Source organism: Primulina eburnea, chromosome 15, assembly GCF_022965805.1.
Source record: "Primulina eburnea isolate SZY01 chromosome 15, ASM2296580v1, whole genome shotgun sequence".
NCBI lineage: Eukaryota > Viridiplantae > Streptophyta > Magnoliopsida > Lamiales > Gesneriaceae > Primulina > Primulina eburnea.
In genome coordinates, this window is record NC_133115.1 from 29,692,086 (window position 1) to 29,714,129 (window position 22,044).

General features: G+C 33.3%; 2 protein-coding genes across 3 annotated transcripts; one reads left to right on the plus strand and one right to left on the minus strand.

Annotated features, from left to right (window-relative positions):
• Positions 1-389: 389 nt before the first annotated feature.
• LOC140813553 (protein STICHEL-like) lies at positions 390-7,655 on the plus strand. Its single transcript, XM_073172110.1, has 6 exons — positions 390-3,196; positions 3,418-3,637; positions 4,297-4,863; positions 5,382-6,078; positions 7,151-7,238; positions 7,314-7,655. The coding sequence occupies exons 1-6, from the start codon at positions 971-973 to the stop codon at positions 7,416-7,418; spliced, it is 3,903 nt and encodes a 1,300-aa protein (XP_073028211.1). The 5' UTR covers positions 390-970; the 3' UTR covers positions 7,419-7,655.
• An 8,370-nt stretch (positions 7,656-16,025) lies between these two features.
• Positions 16,026-18,968, minus strand: LOC140815203 (uncharacterized). Of its 2 annotated transcripts, none has more exons than XM_073174323.1 (3): positions 18,413-18,582; positions 17,601-17,869; positions 16,026-17,013 (listed from the first exon to the last, which is right to left on the minus strand). In XM_073174323.1, the coding sequence occupies exons 1-3, from the start codon at positions 18,462-18,464 to the stop codon at positions 16,351-16,353; spliced, it is 984 nt and encodes a 327-aa protein (XP_073030424.1). In that variant the 5' UTR covers positions 18,465-18,582; the 3' UTR covers positions 16,026-16,350. The 2 variants fall into 2 exon arrangements, with proteins under 2 accessions (XP_073030424.1, XP_073030423.1); XM_073174322.1 differs by lacking the exon at positions 18,413-18,582 and adding an exon at positions 18,605-18,968 and having other exon boundaries at positions 16,070-17,013.
• Between the last annotated feature and the right edge of the window lie 3,076 nt (positions 18,969-22,044).

Genomic DNA, 22,044 nt, shown 5'->3' on the forward strand with positions numbered 1-22,044 from the left:
TATAACAGGAATAACAATAATAACAATGGGGCCGAAATGTAATATATACATATTTTTTGAAAATGTCCTTGGTCCATCTAATAGACAAATCATCGGATTTCTAGTGAATAATTATTTTTTTAAAAAAAATTTGATATGAAAAATAATTTTTTTTCATAAATGATCAAATATAAGATCTGTCTCATGAAATTGATCCGTGAAACCGTCTCATGAGAATTTTTGACGTAGATATTCTTTAAATACAATATAATTTTATTGTTAATTTTCATTTACTATTAATATTCTTCGAAATTGTAGTGTGTATGTGATCTAGTAGCAATATTACAAAAATAGGATTTTTGAAATGGAGTTTGAAAAATACTGGTAATAAAAAAAGACAATGAGGAACTCGTAAGAAAATGGAAACCGAAAGAAATCAAGAACTAAATCTCAGACAAAATCAAGATTAAAGAGAAAATCCCCACTTATTACAAGGAATTTTGAAGCCTTGAACCTCAATTCATTCTTTGGGCGGGCCACTTCCTCTTCCGAGAGGGAAAACCTGCCATTTTTACTCCTTTTCCTCGGAACCGAAAAAAGATTCAATCTTTCACACAGAGCACGTGAAAATTACTCATCACTTCATTCTGGCAGCTGTTATGGAGTGATTCATTCCCTTTCCGTACTTTTGTTTTAGCCCTACACTGTTTTTCCTCTACAGAAAACGCTACTTGGCTAGTTTTCACACTACTGGCTGTGTAGGCTTGATTTCTGCCCCATCCCTTATTATGGCTGTTGGAAAAAGTTCCATTATTGAAAGGGAAATTAATTGTGCCGGATCTGTACTTCCCTTCTCTTAGTGCAAAACCAATAATTTTCTTTTTGATTCTTCAATCATATATACGGCCAGAATGTGGGATTGAGGTAGTGTTTATGTTATTATGCTGAGTTTGTTGCTGGGGTTTTCTGGTGGAGTAGTGGCAGTAGTTTGATGGCATCTGTGGAAATGCGCGGTGGAAGTGGTGGCAGAGGTGGGATTGATCCTAGTAACCTGCATTTGAAGAAGGAACTGACACAAATCCGGAAGGCCGCAAAAAATTTAAGGGATCCCGGAACTTCCTCTTCGTGGAGGTCACCGCTGAATTCGGCCTCAGCCCTCACCAAGCATCATTATGTGCATCATCAAAAGAATGTCCTGCTTGATTCGATTGATGGTAAAGCCAATTCTTCTTTATCTGAGAAGTGTTTGCAACGGTCATTGAACGTAGAAAGTAATGATCGTAATAGTAATGTCAATGTTGCCAATGATAAGGGCAATGTGAAAGAGAAAGATAAAGAGAAGCTGGTGTTTTTGCATAACTGGAAGATCCAGAAATCTGAGAGCGAAGTAAGTCGCCTGATTGGTGTTGATGATACAGAGAACAGCAAGAATGTAGAGATATTTTTGAATCAAGAAAGTGTTGATGTCGATAACATGAGTGATGGGAGGGATGGTGGTGGGAATGATTCTAAGAGTGATGCTTATTCGAGTGATAGGTGTGCTTCTGCTATCTTTAAGTGTAAAGATACGAGATTTTCTCCATCTATTAGGCGAACTATTAGGAAGAAGTCAAAGAGGAGTAATTATTCTGGTGCCAGCTTGTGGAATCGTAATGAAAAATTGCGAAAGCAGATGCCACTCACGAGAGGCACCAAAAATGTCGTGGAGGGTTCGCCTAGTTTAGGAATAGGGAGGTATGATCTGGCGAGTTTGGTCAATCAGTCAGATGATACTGAAGACTACTCTAACTCCGAAGACTTAAGGAGGGTGTCGGCAATTTCTCCATTGCTAGCTAAGCTTAAAAATAAAGGTTGGGCTAATTCACCCACAAAGTTGTTGAGGAGTCACATGAAAGAGGACGACTCTATTTCATACAGTACACCTGCATTGTCGACGAGTTCTTATAATAAACATGGAGTCACAAATCCTAGTATCATTGAGTCTTGGGATGCCACGACGGGATCCATTAATGATGCAGACGATGAAGTGGATGATCAATTGGATTTTCCTGGGAGACAAGGATGTGGAATTCCTTGTTATTGGTCTAGAAGGTCCACGCCAAAGTCTAGAATTGGATGTGGGAGTTGTTCTCCGTCTCTTTCAGATACGTTAAGGATGAAAGGGAGTAGCATCTTATGCGGAAGCCGGATAATGTATCATAAAAGACATCACCGGTCAACCGTGGGATCCAACAAGAGGAGACCGATTTCTATGATTGGTGCTCAAAGTGTTGTCCCCCTTCTCGCCAACGCTGGCAATGGACGAGGAGGATCATCTATGGGAAGTGGAAGTGGAAGTGGGAATAGCGACGACGAAATTTCCACAAATTTTGGGGAGCTTGATATGGAGGCCTTGAGCCGGTTAGATGGAAGGAGGTGGTCATCGAGTTGCAGGAGTCAAGAAGGGTTAGAGTTAGTATCTTTCAATGGGGAAATGCACGAGGAAAGTTCACCTGAAAATGTCCGTAGCCTGTGTCACAGGTGTAGGCCAATGTTTTTTGACGAACTGGTCGGTCAAAATATAGTTGTCCAATCTCTCACAAGTGCAATTAAAAGAGCAAGGATAGCTCCCGTTTATCTTTTCCAAGGTCCTCGTGGAATTGGAAAAACTTCAGCTGCGAGAATTTTTGCCATGGCTTTGAATTGCCTTGCCACTGATGAGTCTAAACCCTGCGGAGTCTGCAGGGAATGCACAGATTCCATATCTGGCAAGAATATGTATCTCAAAGAAGTTGATGGCTCTAGTAAAAAGGGAATCAACAACATTAAAACTCTTTTGAAAAATCTCTCAGTGGTTCATTTATCAGCCCCGTCTCAATACAAGATTTTTATTATTGATGAATGTCATTTGTTGCCCTCAAAGACATGGCTGACTTTTCTCCGACTCCTTGAGAAACTGCAGCCACGGGTAGTTTTCATCCTCGTAACGACGGATATTGACAACTTACCACACACTATATTGTCACGTTGTCAGAAGCAACTTTTCAGCAAAATTAGCAATGGAGACATAGTCACTCGGCTGAGGAAGATTGCCACTGATGAGAATTTGGATGTTGAATTGGATGCACTAGATTTGATTGCTTCGAATGCTGATGGGTCGTTACGAGATGCTGAAACCATGTTAGACCAGTTGAGTTTGTTTGGAAAAAGAATCTCTATTTCCTTGGTGAATGAGCTGGTAAGTTTGAGTGAGCTTCTTTTCCTTATAGTTTCTCTTTCTTTTAAGTTTTCTGTTACTAAACAATTTTAGAATGTCTGTTGATACAAATGTTCAGAAAAAAATTATCGAATGGCATGTTAATAGGAAACTTCGTACTATTCTTGAATTAGTAGCATAAACGATTAACATGTTAGCAATTCTTTAAAGAACCTTGTGAAAATGTGTTTTTTCTTTTGTAGATTGGGGTCGTTTCTGATGAGAAAATGCTGGAGCTTTTGGAGTTAGCCATGTCATCAAACGCTGCTGAAACAGTGATTAGAGCCAGAGAATTGATTGATTCAGGCGTTGATCCGATAGTATTAATGTCTCAAATGGCAACTCTTATTGTTGATATCATTGCTGGAACTTACCCTACAGTTGATGCCAGGCACAATGATTCTTACGTTGGTGGGAGACATTGTAAGAGCTTCTATTCTTCCATTTTTTCCACTTTGTATTTTGCATTATGTGTTGATTTACCAAATTTTAATTGCAACTGATGGCTCATTTAGCATCATGAGAATAGAATATAAATTTTAAAAGGTGGACAATATACTAACATTATGAGATGAGGGTAAATTTTGGTGCTTCTTCAAGCGAAACAGATAAAGGACAGTAAAAAGTTGAATTTTAGTTAGAGCTCAAACGGTTTGCGAGGTTAATACCAGGAATTTCCTCAGCTTAGAGTGAAAGCATGTTGATTCTCTCAGTACCATGTAAGGAATTGATTACATATGTCTCTATTGGAGCAAAAATAAATGTGTTAGCAACATGTCAACAAGATAAAAGGATGTCTATGTTTTTCGACTTTTCTGGATTTATTCTTGTTGGAGAGCCACTGCCGCTGATATTTTGTATGACTACTTAAGTGGTACATCTATCAAGACGTAATGTGTATTTGTGCTGTTCCTACGATATCTTTTGGCGTCTCTACTATTCTCATATGCTCTTGAGTATGTGGAGTGTGTCGTATACACATCATGTTTAAGCTGAATTATTATTTCATGATTAAAGATCATGATTTTGACTTTTGTTTATATTATGATGTGTTGCAAGTAATGTCTGGTGATTTTTTTCAGTATCTGACAGAGAAGTGGACAGATTAAAGCGTGCACTGACTCTCCTCTCTGAAGCAGAAAAGCATCTAAGACTTTCAAGTGAAAGATCTACTTGGTTCACCGCTACTCTGTTACAGTTAGGTTCCATGCCTTCTCCTGATCAAAGTCATTCAGGCAGTAGTCGACGACAAAGCTCCAAGGCAACTGAAGAAAACCGAATAAGCATCCATAAAGAAGCTGCTGCCCAGAAGCAGAGAACCGATGGCCAGTTTATACCAGATAAATTGTCTTCTCCCTCATCCTTTGTGATAACTGCTGCTCACCGCAATTCAACTAACAAAGAGAATCCTGTTTCACTAACATCTGCTGCCAGTTTCGATTCCAATACCAATCAAAACCAGTCTTTGAGTGGCGAAGGATTGAGATACTTACGTGATGACTTTAGAAATGGGAAATCTAGTTCAAGAAGCATGGATTCAAAGACGTTGATTGATATATGGCTCCAATGCGTTGAGAAGTGTCATTCCCAGACATTGAGACAACTCCTCCATTCTTATGGGAAGCTTGTATCAATATCCGAATTTAAAGGTAAAAGTACGAGTGTCGCAAATAACTTATTATATATTCAAAACCGTTGTTATTTTATCTCATTTTGCTTTTCACATGCTAGAGAATAACAATTGCCTTTGTTTTTCTGCGTCACTGCTTATGTAGCACAGCAATTGAGAACGTGGTATTGGGGTTGTATGGTTTTAAAACTTTGAGTTGTACGCCACTGCTTATATAGAACAGTAATTGAGAACGTGGTATTTGGGTTGTATGGTTTTAAAACTTTGAGTTGTATTGTCATTCCTAGCTTTTGATATATCGACGGTACTTGGTTCTACAATTTGTTTACGAGTAGACCTTTTTTAAGGGGAGTGCTTGTATAACGTGTGAACACGTCCGCAGGCATTCAATCTAAGCACATAAACACTTGATTTAATCTTAAGATGATGCTGTGAGCTTTATGACTATGTTTTTAATCAGTTTTTGTTGGTGAATATTAATGTACAAAAGTGAAAGTTTTCTTCAAGCGTCCCCAACCTTAAAACTACTGTGTGCAGGTGGTTTTGTTGCTCACATTGCATTTGGAGATAGTAATATAAAAACCAGAGCAGAAGGTTTTCTTAGCAGCATCACAAACTCTTTTGAAATTGTTTTACGCCGCAATGTGGAGGTTAAAATTATCCTGGTACCATATTCTTCAAGTGAAAAGCAGATGGACAAAAACATAGCAATAAACCTGGAAAACAAATCCACATGCTCAGATATTACAGGGGGTAATTCTGATCTTGATTTACGCCATGTCCCATTGAAGTTATCAAGAGGAAGCTTTAATGTGTCTGGAGGCCGTCAAATAGAAACTTCCGAAAACACTAGCGCCTCAAAAGATAGAAAGATGGATATTCCTGGCCGGAGAATCGAATCCATCATTAGCGAGCAGAGATTGGAAACTGCTTGGTTGCGAGCAATGGAGAAAGGAACTCCCAGATCAATGAGTCGTTTGAAACCTGAGAGGAATCAAATTTTGCCACAGGATGGAATGTATAATCCAAATGACATGCAGCTGATGAGTTCTCTGGATGTGGTGCCAATGAAGCACTGGGAAGATGAGTTAAATAACGAAATCAAAGCTCTAAAGATTAAGGATGAAATGCAACAACAAAAGGAACATATTGTCAAGGGGATCAGTCGTTGCCCCATCTCTCCAAGCTTGTTGCATAATAGCAGGTTTGCCAGAGATCTCAACAAAGATAACATGTGAGTTACCAACTTAATGATTCCATGTTTTCATTAATGTTTATTATTGTTATAGTTCTTTGGTTGCTATCTCTGATGATTTTTATGCTTTGATATGCAAGATAGTGCCATTTGAAATTTTGAAATTTGGTTCTCACTGTATAAAAATTCAAATTTCGAGCATTTACTTGGTCAGTTATCAATATAGGCATAACAAAAGTTCAAATTTGGTATAATTGAAGGATGTTGTCTTTCAGCAGCCGTAGATTTTGAATAACTAGCTTGTTATAACAAATTAAAAAGTGGACTTTGCGTCGTTTGTGTTTTATGTGTCAAAGTTCTACCATTGTTTAGAATTAATATTTAAAGCAATCCCAAATAAACTAAACTCTGCTTCCATCCAATTTTTCTTCACTCCTTGCTACTTGTAGTCTATTATAATCCTTGGATTATTTTTTTAATCATGTGAAATATGTGAAGTTAATCACATCAAAGTCAATATTTTTGAGTTACTTTTGTGAAGAAATTCGATAGCGAAATTCCTACATAATCTCACGAGGCAGCCCATGAATAAATAAACAAAATAGAATAAGTTTTTTGTACCGGCAATGAGGTTTTGTATCGGCAATGAGGTTTTCAATTTTTTTTTTAAAGGAGAGCTAATCATTTCTGCCACATAGAAGCCAAGATTGAATCAATACGGTTATAAGAATAGATTGTCTGTGTGCCAAGTGCCAAAAACTGCTAGTGGTGATATTTTAACTTAGATCTTTGAACTTTTCATGACTTCGCCTGTTTGTAGTTTCAATTCGTGCTTTCAGATCAGATAGAAGTTGTTTGTTTATGGTGGAGAATTTCATCCACAATAGGTTTGGGTTCTTAAGTCATTTAAAAGTGATCATTTATGGTGATCATGATTCTGTGACAAAATCTTTTCTTAGTTTCAATTTTCTCTAGTGATTTTTCCTTTAGATTCCTTCTTCCTGGTTGTTTTTCCCTGAGCATTGGCTTCCTAATCTAAAATTTTAGTATGCAACTTGCTACATCGGTTCAAAAATCCCGTGTTAACTCTTGTTTCCTGCATTCCTTTTAGGGGATATGAATCAGGATCAGGATCAGGAGCAGGCGGATGCACTGCTTTGTTTTGTTGGAACAACACCAGAACTCATAGAAGGGGAAAGGTAAGTTGTCACATTTCTTTTAATTTTTCCATGCCAAAATTAAATCTTTACAACCTTTTTGTGTTACAAAACCAGGGTCAAAAGGGAACACCTGTTAACACACGCCAAAATGGACGTTTTTCGTGGTTTGGAGTTTGTGCAAAATCGAGAAGGACCTCGGATAACAGATATGGTAGATGATACAGAAGGGTGCCACCTCAAGTTTCGACTTCATTATTTTGCCATCCATATTTATAAGCCGCTCAAGTTAGTTTATCCTTGTTTTTTTTTACTATTATTGCAACGTTGAAGGAAATGTGATTTACATTTGGGCCTCTGCATTTTTGCAAGTCCTGAGCCAATGTCAAATGGGAAGACTTTTTCGTTGGTGCTGTTATTAGCCTTATTTATATGATTTCTTGAAGACATTTTTCATTCTTCGAAATCGCGTCCTGTTTTGTTTTGTTTTTTCTTTTTTCCTAAACATTGAACAAACAAAATATCGGGTAAAATTTAATTTGGTTGCTTGAGTAATTTTTTTTTAAAAAAAAGCAAAAATCCTGTCAAAGTGTAGATAATGAAAACCCGTGTATAAATGATCATCGAATGAATTTATGTAAATTAATAATTTAGTCATAAAAAAATAATTATATTCAAATATACAGATATATCTTAAACAATTAAATTGATTTTTATCAACATAAATGGGATCATGTGAATATGTACAGTGATTTCAGTATCAACCCAATTCCGAGCTTTAGGGATGGGAATGCCCCGACCAGAGATAACTTTGTTAACGATAGCCAGCTAGCCGGATTCAGTGGATCAATTATTTGTAAATGAAAAAAATATTTTTTTAGAGGCTGCAAATAATTTCTTAATCATTTTTATTTGTTTACAAATAAAATTTCAAGAAAAATCATAAGCCTACGACTCGTCGATATTTCTCGATTCAAGTAGCACAAACAAAATATATCGAGAACAAGAACAAGGGCTACTAATTTTTTTGCAATAATAATAATTTGAACTAAAAATTATGTCTACAATATGACAATCCAAAAAATATATTTGTTAATAATCTTATTTGATACTTTTTAAGATACTTTCATCAAATAAGTTGGAAAATTATCAAGCTTCTGCGTATTTATTCTTCAATATATATTTTGCTATGTTGTACAGAGATTAAAAGTGGACAGTGCTGGATGAGGTGTTCCATGCAAATATTCCTTATATAGGATACGAGAAAATAGTCAAAACGATAATGTAATGGTGATATTCCAAGAAGAACTTGGGTCAGCCCGGGACTCGAGCAGAAGGAAAGATCGGAAAAATAAGAGAAGCCAGAATAAAAACCACCCAGGATAAAGAACATGTTTTTCTATAAACCATCATCGAGTTTGCAACGATCAGGGAAGCTGATTAGACCAGCATATGCTCGAGTGAGTCTGAGCCCGAGTAATGTATGTAATAAGACTTTGTGGATCAGGGATCCTGTCCACGATCTCACATAGCGGTCATTGACGAATACTCCAGGACAAGTGTCAATGTTGGACCCACATGTATGGGATGCCATGTTTCAAAATCATTGACATGTTATTCATTACACGTAGGTGTGATGTTAAAAGACCTGGTGCAGTATGGAATGTCAGTTGTGACAGTGTCAGAAGATAGAGCATGGGCAGCCATCTTACCATTAAGAGTGGTCGGACATTAAAAACAAGATCATCATTACCTTTACACCTATAAATACCCGGGATTAATTGGTAAAAAAGGGGTGGGGGGATCTATTTACTTCACATTTTTTGTACAAGTACTCAATATACATTTCTATATTGCACTTTTCTTTCTAAATAAAACTTGGCTGACATGAGCGTCAGAGTGGTTATGCCAGAAAACCTTCCCGCACCAAACACAGAGCCGTACCTGTGTTAGATGAGGTCTGAAGCGAAACTTTTAAAAAATTGTACATGTGTTCGGGGTCTAAAGGAAAATTTTAAAAATGAGTTCTATTGTTGCAATAAATAAAGCTAAAATTCAGTTATAAGTATTTGAGAATAAATCATTCAGTTCTAACAAACACTGAAGCAATTTTAAAAATTGTTAAAGTTCTGTACAATAGTTCATCAAGCTAGTTATAGACTAACTCGTTAACTTCTACATACTCAACAAATGCCCCAAAGTCTCTTGATATTGTTTAAATTGTTCAAACCGAACTTTAAAAAAAAGATCGAGTTTGATCAATTATAAACAAAAAATATTCAAATTACTCTTCTTTTAATATAATATTGGGCCAAAAAAAATTTATTTCAGTAGGTCATCGACTCATATACGTTGGACCCCCTCAAAGACCGGGCCTTGAGGAGGTGGCCTCTTTGGCCTTATAAAAGATCGGCTCTAACCAAACATATAAAAGAAATTGATTCATAATTTTTAACATCTACCCATCGCGTGACTCCTATCAGATCATTCAGCCCGGTGACTATCTGCCCGGTCTCAATCGTTCTAGAGAAGAGCTTACTTGGCCCAGTGAATCATCCATCCAGCTCACCCGTTACATGGCCATTATCATTGGCGCTGTCTGTGAGAAATCAGATCTAAGACATAGATATGGTTTCCACCCTAAAATAAGTATGGAGGAAGACCACAGACTCAGATGTCCCCTAAGGGAATCCAACCCCCCTCAATAGGGATGACAATGGGTAGGGTATGGGCCGGATTTGATACATCCATCCACATACCCATTTATTAAATTCATCCCCATACCCATCCTCATACCCATCGGGTATTGAATTTCATCTTCATCCCCATACCCATCGGATTATCGGATACCCATACCCTACCCAAATACCCTGTTATCATATACAATTGAAATTTTTCAAATTTAAATTGTTTCAATGAAGTTATGAATATTTAAAAAAATTATTTAAATGAACAATAAGAAAAATTATTGTTGATAAAAATTTGCAAAGTAAACTTTATAAAAAAAATAACAAAATATTAAAAATAGTTTATATTAGTTGAACAAAAGTACGCAATTTAAAAAAAAAATTATTTTTCAATTTTTAAAGTCAAACATGGAATAAACTTACCAATGAAGAAGATGGGAAATTGAATGAAAAATAAAAGAGCGGTAAATCTTGAAACGTAAAAGTGAAAGTGAAAGGGAAGAGAAAAGAAAAAGTATCGATTTACTTGGATTTGAGAAAATGAATATTTAATATAAATAAATATAATTACTATATATATAAATATATACATACATATATATATAATTTACTTGGATTTGAGAAAATGAATCTTTAATATAAATAAATATAATTACTATATACATATATATATATATATATATATATATATATATATATATATATATATATATATATATATATATATATATATATATATATATATATATATATATTAATTTAAACGGGTATTCGGGTAGGGCGTGGGTCGGATTATATCAAACCCGCCTCCATACCCAAATCCGAAAATCCCCATACCCGATTACCCAATTATTTAATAGGGTCTAAAAATCCCTCCATACCCTCTTTTATTCGGGTCGGATATCGGATCCTCCAATAGGTTCGGAGGAAATTGCCATCCCTACCCCTCAACACACTTTCACATTAAACCCAGAACAGCTAACCCAGTGGATAGCAGTGGCAGTCCAGAAAACCATTACAGATAAATTACCTCCCAACAGAAGACACATGCACTAAAAAGAAGGGTTCGAGAATGAGTCCCCTCATTGGGACAAAACAAGAAAAGAGGAAACCTCTCAAGAATGTTCAAAGGCTCTCACCATGACCGAGGAATTAAAAGATTTAAGGAAGAATGTAAAGAAGTTTGAAGGACGAACTGGCTCCTCTCGAGCTCCCCGAGTCCAACCAAAAGAGTGTCTTTTCTCCACTCACATAGTAAATGAGCCTCTGTCGTCCCATTACAAGTCAGCAAAAGTCGAGAAAAACATGAGGGGAACACCGATCCCGACGAACATTTGGCCCGGTTTAGGAACATGGCCACATTGCACTGTTATGATGATAAAATCAAGTGAAAAAGCTTTTTTAACCATGTTGGAGGACTCAAAAAAAATTCTGGCATATAGATGTTTAAACAAAATACACACGACACAAAATATATATAAACTTATATTTGTTATTTTAGAAGAATATGCTCTATCTTCTTAAGTTTTTTCAATTTCTTTTGATAATGCTAGTTCAAGTACTTCTAGTATTACTAAACTTATTGAAATACGTAAATCATCACTGAGTATTAAATGTTTTCATATTAGGTATACATGTCATATTTTAAATTTATGTGTTCAAGATGAAAAAAAAATTATAATCACATTATCAATCAAATAGGAACACCATTTATTATTTATGGACACATCTCCAAGTTATGAAACATGAGACAAATTTTGCGAAATAAATGGTATGATGGCAAAAAGTTTGCATGAGACGTTCCAACTCGTTGGAATTCAACATGTAAACTGTTATTATCATCTTTTGAATATAAATATTTATTATATATATTTTTTCATTAAAATGTTCAATCTCACGATATGTTAGATCCCTTAGTTTTGATAATGATAAACAATAACTTATTGTGTTAGATCAAACTACGGTTTGCTTTGTACTACAGGTACTCGACCATTCTACTTAAGATTCAGTAAATACACGTTCAACCGGTCTAGAGGCTACATTCAACCGGTTTCATAATGTAGAGCCATCCAACCGCTGTGTTTATTTTACTCTAGCTAACCGGTCGAAAGAATTTAAAGTAGTGCACAAAGTTCAAACCATTGAGTCCCAACAGCACTGCAAATGGTCATATTTAAGGTTCCCCATAAGGATATTATAAATCAACAATACAGATGAAACTTTAAAATAGAAAGATTGCAAAAAGGTCTTACAAACTCTCGCATGAAAAAAATCTGCAGTTATGGACTTAAAGTCGCAAAAACAGGAAGGATATTAATGATAATTAAATTATAGTTGCAACGACTGATGATGACATGTACATATTTTAAGGAAAAAATTCCAGTTATCTTTAAACAGGAAAATTCAAAAGGTGCTATAAATAGAGGGATGCTAAGAAAAGTTGAAGTTACAGAAATTCACAAAAACATACATTCAAGCTTACAATTTCTGAAAAGATAGTTTTCGCATCGAAAAACATTTATGAGATCTTCAAGGGCCCCTGTCAAACCACTTGACTGTTTATGTATAGAAAGTTTGAAAAAACGTTCGACAGTTTGAATATGAGGATTAACTTATCTCAACCATTTGAATTACTAGTAGTTTCAATTTAGGCAGTAGATAAGTCTTAAAACTGAGATGAATTGTTATAAGTTTTGTAAAACAAAAGTTTTCAAGTGAAAACCTTACATAAGTGGAAGAAAAAATGATGTAGGAGTTTGAATATTCAAACATCTATAAACTTCACTCGTGTTACTTCCTTACTGAATTTACTTATCTTGTTTAAATTACCTTTTTGAGCATAAAGTAGTCATAAGATTCATGATTCATCGGATTGTTTTCGCACAATTTGTGGTTCGACCGTTTCTTAAATGTAAAGAAAATTTGGTCTGACATTTAACAACATCAAGACCGATCGCACTATATTTGACGTGGTTTATAATAATTTTTTTTTTAAAAATAGTTTACTCACACTCTTTAAACTCTAACACAATCCTAACAAGTGGTATCAGATCGGTTTTTTCTCAACCTATGATATTCATATACTCGTATGGCTTCTTTCAATAAAGTTCCTATGTTTTCAAAAGAAAATTATGATGATTGAAAATTCGCATGCAAGCACACTTATCTACAAAAGACGATGACATGTGATATGCCATCATTGATGGTACAATGAAAATCCTAGAGACAAACACAATCATTTCCATAACTGAAAGTGCTTTACAGATGGTGGAAAAACACATATCTGAATGGGCAGTTGAAGACAAGAAAAAGGTTAACCTAGACAACAAAGCCAATGATATATATCCTTTATAAAACTTTAGATAAAAACATGTTCAGTACAATAAAAACTTGTTCTACACCTAAAGAGATCTGAGAGAAGCTAACCCAACTATGTGAAGGTAATGACCAGACTAAGGAGAACAAGCCAACTGTGGCTATCCAGAAGTTTAACAATGTAAAAATGAAGCTCGAAGAAACCCTCAGTGAGTTTGATGAACATTTTAGTCTAACTATTTAGTCTAAATTGATCCTGCATAGAATGTTTCTTCATTTACTCAATTATCTTTTAGTGCAATTGGTCTTCAGCTATCAGTTTGGTGGATATTGATATAAGTTAGGCTTCAAACGAATTTTATCTTAGTAATTTCACTTTATCTCATGATTTGTTCGGTTCAATTTACCTCGTTATCAGTTCAGTTTGGCTCAATTTACTAAATCACCAAAATTTAATTAATCCAACATATTTATTAAATAATGTTTGCAATCCTTACAAAATTGCCCCTTTAATTTTCGATATTTGGGAGAAAGATTTCTATTGAAAATATAAAAAAATATTTAATTTTTATATTTGAAGAAAATATTTATATTGTAAATATAAAAGGATGCAAGGTAATTGTTTAATTTGATTCGAAGGTGGAATCTGCCAAAAATATAATATAATGGTGTAATGTGCCAAAATGATTATAATACAAGGTGCAAGTTTACAAAAACCCCAAAAATATGCATCACACAAAAGTTATTAGTCCTTCAACTTCAATAATAAAGTATGTATAGATAAACAGAAAATATAGATGTCAAAATTTTTTCTAGAGCTAGGCACCAAAAATCTATACAAATCTCTTGTATATATGACCAGGATTTGAATTTTTATTCTTGAATCAAAATGATTTGAAAATCTTGAAAATAATTAATTGTATGAAGTAAATTATCAATACAAATGATATATCATTATTTTTAAAAATTTAATAGATATATAAGATATTACCCAGTTTTCTCAATACACTACTGCTGCCCACCAAACCTAATTGCTAAATTAAATCAAAGTATACTTCTTGTTTACTTTAAAGTGAACAAAACTCTATCATATATTATTAAAATGATTGAATTAAGTTTTAATATTTTTTATTTAATAATAATAATCGATAATAAATTAGTTACCTATCAATTAACAGAAAAAACAAAAGTGATCATTAAGTTGGTCTATATAGGTTTTTAATACTCTAATAGATTAAAATATGGTTTTAATACGATATTTTAATTTTAATTTTTTTTTTGTGCATTTTTAGTCTATCTTTTTCTTCGTATATTATTGATATGAAGCTATATATGTTGAGAAAAAACTTGTGTGAGATAGTCTTATAGGTCATATTTTATGAAACGGATCTCTTATTTGGATCATCAATGAAAAAATATTATTTTTTATGCTAAGAGTATTACTTTTTATTGTGAATATCGGTATGATTGGCCAGTCTCACAGATAAAGATCGTGAGACCGTCTCACAGGAGACCTACTCTATATGTTGATAATATTTTTTTTCACGTTAGCATGGATAAGGAAAAAAGTTAGTAATTAACATTACTGATATGACACTATATATATTGATAATATTATTTTTTTCATTACGCATGAGGGAAAAAGTTAGTAATTATTCTTAGAAAATCAAATTAAAAGTCTACTTAAAAGAAACATTTTACTTTTCCAGTAAAAAGTAATTTACCAAATAACTAAATGAACAAATAAAATTGAGACAATGTTTCCACGTGAAACGGGTCCAACAAACTTTGGCATTTTCCTTAATAAGAGTTTTGTCTCTGATCAAGTCTTCTGCAAGTCATTTTTTTCTGTAGCAATTCTATCATCAATATAATCCTATTATAAATGTTTTGTGGGGGACAGATTATCTTTGGATTTATTTCCAAATTTTTTTATTCAAACATAATTTATAAAAAACACATTAAACAATACATATATATATATATATATATATATATATATATATATATATATATATATATATCAAGTAATAATACTAATAATAATAATAATATCAAGGTGTGAAGAACTTTAAAAATCTTAGAAGATAAGTTATTGGAGTAAATAGTAACAATTATATTAAAATATTTTTTAAGAGAAAAAGTATAATATTTTGTTCCATTTCATGATAAATTGAATCTCCAAGAAATAAAACCAGATACACCATAGTATTACTAATATATATCATTCGTATGGAAGTGAAAACTACACACACAAAGCTGCAGAGACAGAGTACACTTGGGATCTTGTCAGTACTATGAAACCAAAAACTTGGCACAGAAATTTAGCAACCCCGTTGCTTATGGAAATCAATTCTATTGTAGTTTAGATAATATTTTTGAACTTTAACTTTTGAGTTTGATTTACCATATTGTTTATAGGACATCTACTCTATGAGCAAATCTATTTATTTAATAAATTATATTTAAAAAAATCAATTCGATCATTAAATTATATATTAGGTTTCTTCAATATTTCATTCAATATGAAAGTAGTTTATACTTTCACATTTTTTTGTGACATCTTAATTAAAAACATTTGATTTCTCTAAATTGGAAAATAAAATAAAATAATTATGTGATATCTGTTACATTGATAATTAACTCACTAGCACTTATTTTATTAATAATTCTAACACAACTTTATAAGCTAAAAAATATAAGAATATTCAAAATTTATTTTCTCTCTATCTCTCCTTTAATCTCCAAATTAATCAAAAAAAAAAAAAGTTTAGACTGAAATTATAGCTAGCTACACAAACCAATAGCATCCCATTTCAGTTTAGATTTCTAATCTTAATTAATGCATTTGAAAACAATAATTTCTTGAAGTATATGGCTAATATTAATAGCCCTTCAAATTTAAAGAGGAGCTTTTAGTATTGCAATTGCTTCAATTGTGCTACAAATTCCAAAACATTGAAAAAAAACAAGAAAAGAAAACCCAAAAACCCTAATAAGCAAACAAATCACATTAAAATTCTTCACCATAAAGTTAAATGTGCTTAAATAAGAGACTTAACATATTAGCACTAGCTAGGCACATAATATAATCAGTGAATTATTTATATATATAATGTATATGCATCAATATATATTATATATATTATCAGTTACTTGAAATGACTGTTGTAGTCCTTGCTTGCCTGATCTGATATTGAATTCCAATCCCACAATCTATCCGAGTAAGCGGCCTCAATCGAGCCCGGAATCACGTTCAGAGCTACCTGTTGCTGCTGCTGTGGCTGAGGCTGAGGCTGAGGCTGAGGCTGCAATGTTGTGAAGTGGGAAAGGAGACCGGGGACAATAATATTGTTAGAGAAGTGGTGGTTTTCTTGATTTGTTGAGTAAGTATTCACCAATTTGTGGAGATCATCGATTGCATGTGAAGAAGATGGATTTGCAAATATGGTAGTGCCAATTTTTTGGGAATAATTCTGTAGAAGAATCATCCTTTCCCTTTCTACGGAACTTGGAGCCGCTGCATCAATGGTGGAAGCCATGTGGAGTAATGGATTATTAAGGTTGTAAGAGTTGGGATTCGAAAGGGCAAGTGATGTTCCAACGTTTGTGCTGCTACTAGGGCTTGACTCGCTCATGATTCCTTCGGTTTGGAACGTTTCGATTCCAAGATTCATGGTTTCTTGTGGTATTTGTGTTGATTGTGACCCTCGTGAGGAAGACGAAGACGAAGCTTTTGTAGGGAGGGAACGAGGGAGAGATGGATGGTCTTCGACTCCAGCTCGTTTGTAGACTCGACACAGAGAAATTTCCGCCTGAAAATAGTAAAAAAATAAGTTTCGAATTGTTAAGATCAAATGAAGTTAAAAGGATATGAAAGAAGTGCTTGAAATTTGAATGAAAATGCTGTCTTGCCATGTCTTTGGTCACGAGATTATTTATAGAGTTAGAATTTGCAAACTTCTATTCATAATAATTAAATAAGAACAGAACTGAAATAATTTTCATGTGTCCTAATAAATTAGTTAAATTATTAATTCTTGCACTTTTTTCATGTGAACCCTTGCGTTATAAATCATGAAATAAGCTAAATACTGAAATTAGGACATGACTCTTTACATCTTGGCATGTATCTCAAGAATTCACATAGTAATTAATGAAATGAAGAATGAAATCAGTTGTTCTTCTTATATACTTAATTTCATGGGATATATTGATCTAAGGACATTTTTCAGAGTGAGGTTTTCAACAAAATCAGAAACCAGAAACATAAAATTCTTTTGAAAGAATTTTCTTTTCGAAAAACCTATATATATATATATATATAGTAAAATTTCATTCTTGTTTTTCTATACACTTATTTCCACCATTATTGATTATATGTTCCTGAACTATCTAATACCTTCTGCAGGCGTTCGGTTTCTTGGTGAGGCAGTCGGTATTCATTCATGATCCAGCTAGTTCGGATACCTTTCGGAGCCTTGCCGGAATAGAAAACAAGGGTTTTCTTCAGGCCAATAGACCTCAAATTCTCGCTTCTAATCATTCTATCTGCTCCAGTTGCCTTCCAATATCCAGAAGTTGTCACACGATTAGGTCGATCCCCGTTGCGATACTTCCTATCCCTAGGCACATAGAAGTACCATTCTTTCTCCCCTATTGCAGCTAAAGCTGAGAGATTTAAAGCAAAAGAAAAAAAAATTAATTTAGCACCATAAATAACACACATACGTACACACACTTATAATGAAAAGTAAAAATAATCAAACGTATTGAGACAATATGTAGTTTTAGTAAGCAAGAACATAACGGAGTAAAATAAATTTGTTTGACCGGCAGTTTCTTCTATTTTCTATGATCAATTGTAATGTTCCATCAGAACAAACTTGTAGATAGAAGCTCTTGAAAGTTATTTCCATATATGTTTGTGAAAAAATGAAAGTCAAAAGGAAAAAAAGGGCTGATGCTCTCCAATCGCTTATCCTGATCTACCTCTAGAAACTGGTTACTAAAAACCCATGAAAATGCTCTGTACAGCTTGCAGAAAAGTGGAAATCAAGTAAGATAAGGGGGTGATCATTTTTGGTGATTCAACCATGCCAATTCGTCAGCATCGTGCTAAAAGCCCTTGAATTGAAACTAGTCCACATGCTTGTAGAAAATTGAAGATCAAGAAAGAGAGAAAAGGGATGAATTTCAAGTGATCGTTTATACCGATCCATCGCAACAATTCGACCAGCAAAAGCCCTTGTCTACACGCTTGCATAAACTGAAAATCAAGAAATGAACGGGAGGGTTGAACTATATAGTAGTTCTACTACTCCCAAGGTTTCTTTTAAAAGGTAAAAACACGCATAGAATTCATTCACACATATAAACATACACAAAAAGCCAAATAAAATATACCAGGAAGTTCCCAAGGGTCATAGCGATAAAGGTCTAAAAACGTGATAAGTTCCACATTAAAACGCTTGCCCTCAACCTTACGGCGGAGGTAGAATTCAACCAGCTCTTCTTCGGTAGGATGGAACCGAAAACCCGGCATCACCATATCATGCTGGTGCTGATCATCTTCTTGCTTGTTAACATTTTCATGATCTTCTTGATTATTGTTCATGGCTGCTGCATTAATGGCCATACAATTCTTGATCCAGACCTTTTATACATGCATGGAATGACGTGCAAGTGGGGAGAGTGGTTTTTAGACAATATCTAGAAGAGTTGTGGAGAGGAAGAAGAAAACGGTGAGATGAATAGTCGAGTTCGAGGGCCTACAATCGGCAAGATTTATTGAATATTAGGTATTTAAAATGAGAAAGGGACAGAACATATACAGGACAGGGTGGCCAAGTTTCATTGCGGTGGGTTTGGACCCTTTTTAATTCCGCCATTAATTTTGTTATATTCGAAAATTATGGGGTAGGTTTTGGTTAAAACTTCAGTAATATTTTTTTAAATTTTATTTTGTGCTTTCTAATATAATATCATATCAATTGGTCGATGATTTTTTTTCCTTCTGAAAATGCGATTATTATTATTTTTGTTGTTCTATAATCATTTTCCTCATCACCGTGGTTATATATAGTTATATATTGAGTCGAAAGTCATTGCGTAATTATTTTTGTTCCACCAACTTAATGCGTAGTCTGCGATTTTAATCATTTTTTCGATGTAGCGTTGATGAGTTTGGTGTCGCATCGATATTCTCAATGAAAATAACTATACTTGCAAAAAATCGGAAGATATAAGAGTAAAAACTGAAATCTCATAACATAGATAACTAAAATCACAAAAAAAAAAAAAAAAAAAAAAAAAAAAAAAAAACCAACAATATAATTTTTCCAAAAATAATTCACCACTAGGGATCAACAATAAGCTAAACCTAAAGTTCATGTAACTTCACTTCTATCTTTTTTTCATAGCTTCGTATACATTTCTTTTTGTATTTAATTATTCTTAAAATATCCGATCAGTATTATTTATCGAAGTGTTTTCTAAAAAAAATATTTACTTGAGATGCAATAATATCATTAATTAACTTATTCAAGATAGAAACGCAAATGAAGAGAAATATGTATCACTCATCAAATAACTTAACACTTAAAAAATCATAATGAAAATAATAATAATAAAAAATTTACATTTTTGAAGTTGTATATATATTTGTATTTTCGATGTTTTACTCCTCTAAATTGTCAATTATCAGTGTTAATCGTGTATCTTTTGATCTTTGACAATTTTAATCTTATTTCACCTAAAGTGTTGATGTGACATTATTAACATTAGTGTCACATTTCCGTCACAATGGTATCACATCAACGCCACATCGAAAAATGACTAAAATTGTCAAAAAAAATAAAGATAACAAACTAAAACTGAAATTCGACAACACAGAAAACCAAAATTGCAACGAGACCAACATACATAATAAAAAATATAATTTTTTCATGATACAATTGCCCTAAACTTTAACAAATGGTGAAAGAAACAGCAAGAATGGCAATGTTCGAACCTAACAATATTTTCACATTAATATATTCATTATTAACATAATAAATATGGAGCCACTAGTATCTTAAACTCATTTGCGAGTTGTATCGCCTGGACCCAAGGGCTTGACAGAATTCGTACCCAAGTTATAAAAGAACCTTGAATGTATTACATCATATTCATACATAGATTCTTGCCTTTGCGAGCTTGGAATGTACGAAATTAATACGAAAGCTACTGCATAACATGCATGCATATTCAACCAGATTAAGTCGAAGCCTGCACTGAATTTGTCTTACTGATGCATGAATTAATTAACATGCTATTCGACGACGATCTCTTATCTCCATTTTTCGCATGACTCGATCGACATATTTATCCATATATATATACATATATATATAGATTTTATGAACCTTGAAATCGTGTAACTACTTTATAGAAATGCATGGATAATTAGTTCTATTTAAATATCTTTTTAAAAGTTGGAGTTTACAGCAGCCCTATATCTATAACCTTTATATGCAATAATATATTAGCCATTAACTTTTTTTATTTCTCATTAATTAATTCCATATCTTCATTTATATGGCTAAATACACTATATTAAATTTGTAATATAATTAACTAGCTAGTTAGAGGATGAAACGATGACTTTATATATACGGAAAATGTTCGGTGTACAACCAATATTTTACGTTTAGATTACAAAATTACAGTTAAAGTACCCTTTAATCCAGTTAAATCTTTTTTTTATTACTATTATTCAAAGAGAAAGTGTCATTTTTTATGTCAATTTAAATGTACGTCTAGCACGACTCTCTGTTTCTCCATATTAATTAGCTAGACACTTAATGCAACAAATATAAATAAATCAAGAACTCAGATACTTTCCTAGCATTACCCCTAAATGAGGTACAAAGAAGACCTACAAAAAAGTATGTGTAATTCTCCATTTGATAACATTATTGATAATTAGTTGCGAGTAAATCGAGTCACAAGTGAATAGTTTGCTTGGAGTTCAACTCCAAATTCTATTTTAATTGAGAATGAGCCTTCCGAGCAACTAATCGTGCCGAGCTCGAATATATATCACGGCAGCTGCTACTTCAGAGTCAAATTTATGATTCAATTTTTCCTTGTTAATGAAACGAATTCCCTCTAAATGCTTTAGTTTACAACCAATAAAATAATAAAAAAAAATTATAATTTTGGTCATGTATATTTGCTTCTCTGCTTAATCCTGTGTTTTTAAACTTTTGTTAAATTTAATTCTTTTCCACAGGTAATTGATGTAACATGATTGTCAAGTTAAAAATGACTAAAATTGGGAAAAAAAAACCGAAGACAGAGGATCATATTGAAACTCGACAAAATAGAGTACCTAAATTGCAAATAAACAAATTACATGACTATAAAAACAATTTTTCCATAAAATAATGACCTTAAAGGAGACTTAGTCATCTCCAATTAATTTTTGAAAATTATTTAAGGTCTAGAGCTCGAGCTACTCGATATATAAACATATGGTCGAATTCAAGTTTAAGTAAGATGATAAAAAAAAACTCGATCAATCTTGAATAATGCAAATATAATTAATAATGTTGAGTGTTAGTCGACGTAATTATAAATATACTTGTAATTATCAATCATAATCACGTAATAAATTAACATTAATTTAATTTAGTTAACAGGAATTAGATTAGTAGGGTGGTGTTGGGGTAGACAATTTGCTGCACGCATATGACTTAGGTTGGGGACGATATATATTGCATGTGTTGGGGTATACTAATCTGCATAGTCAAGTGAACCCCGTGACCACTCTATATATATATATATATATATATATATATATA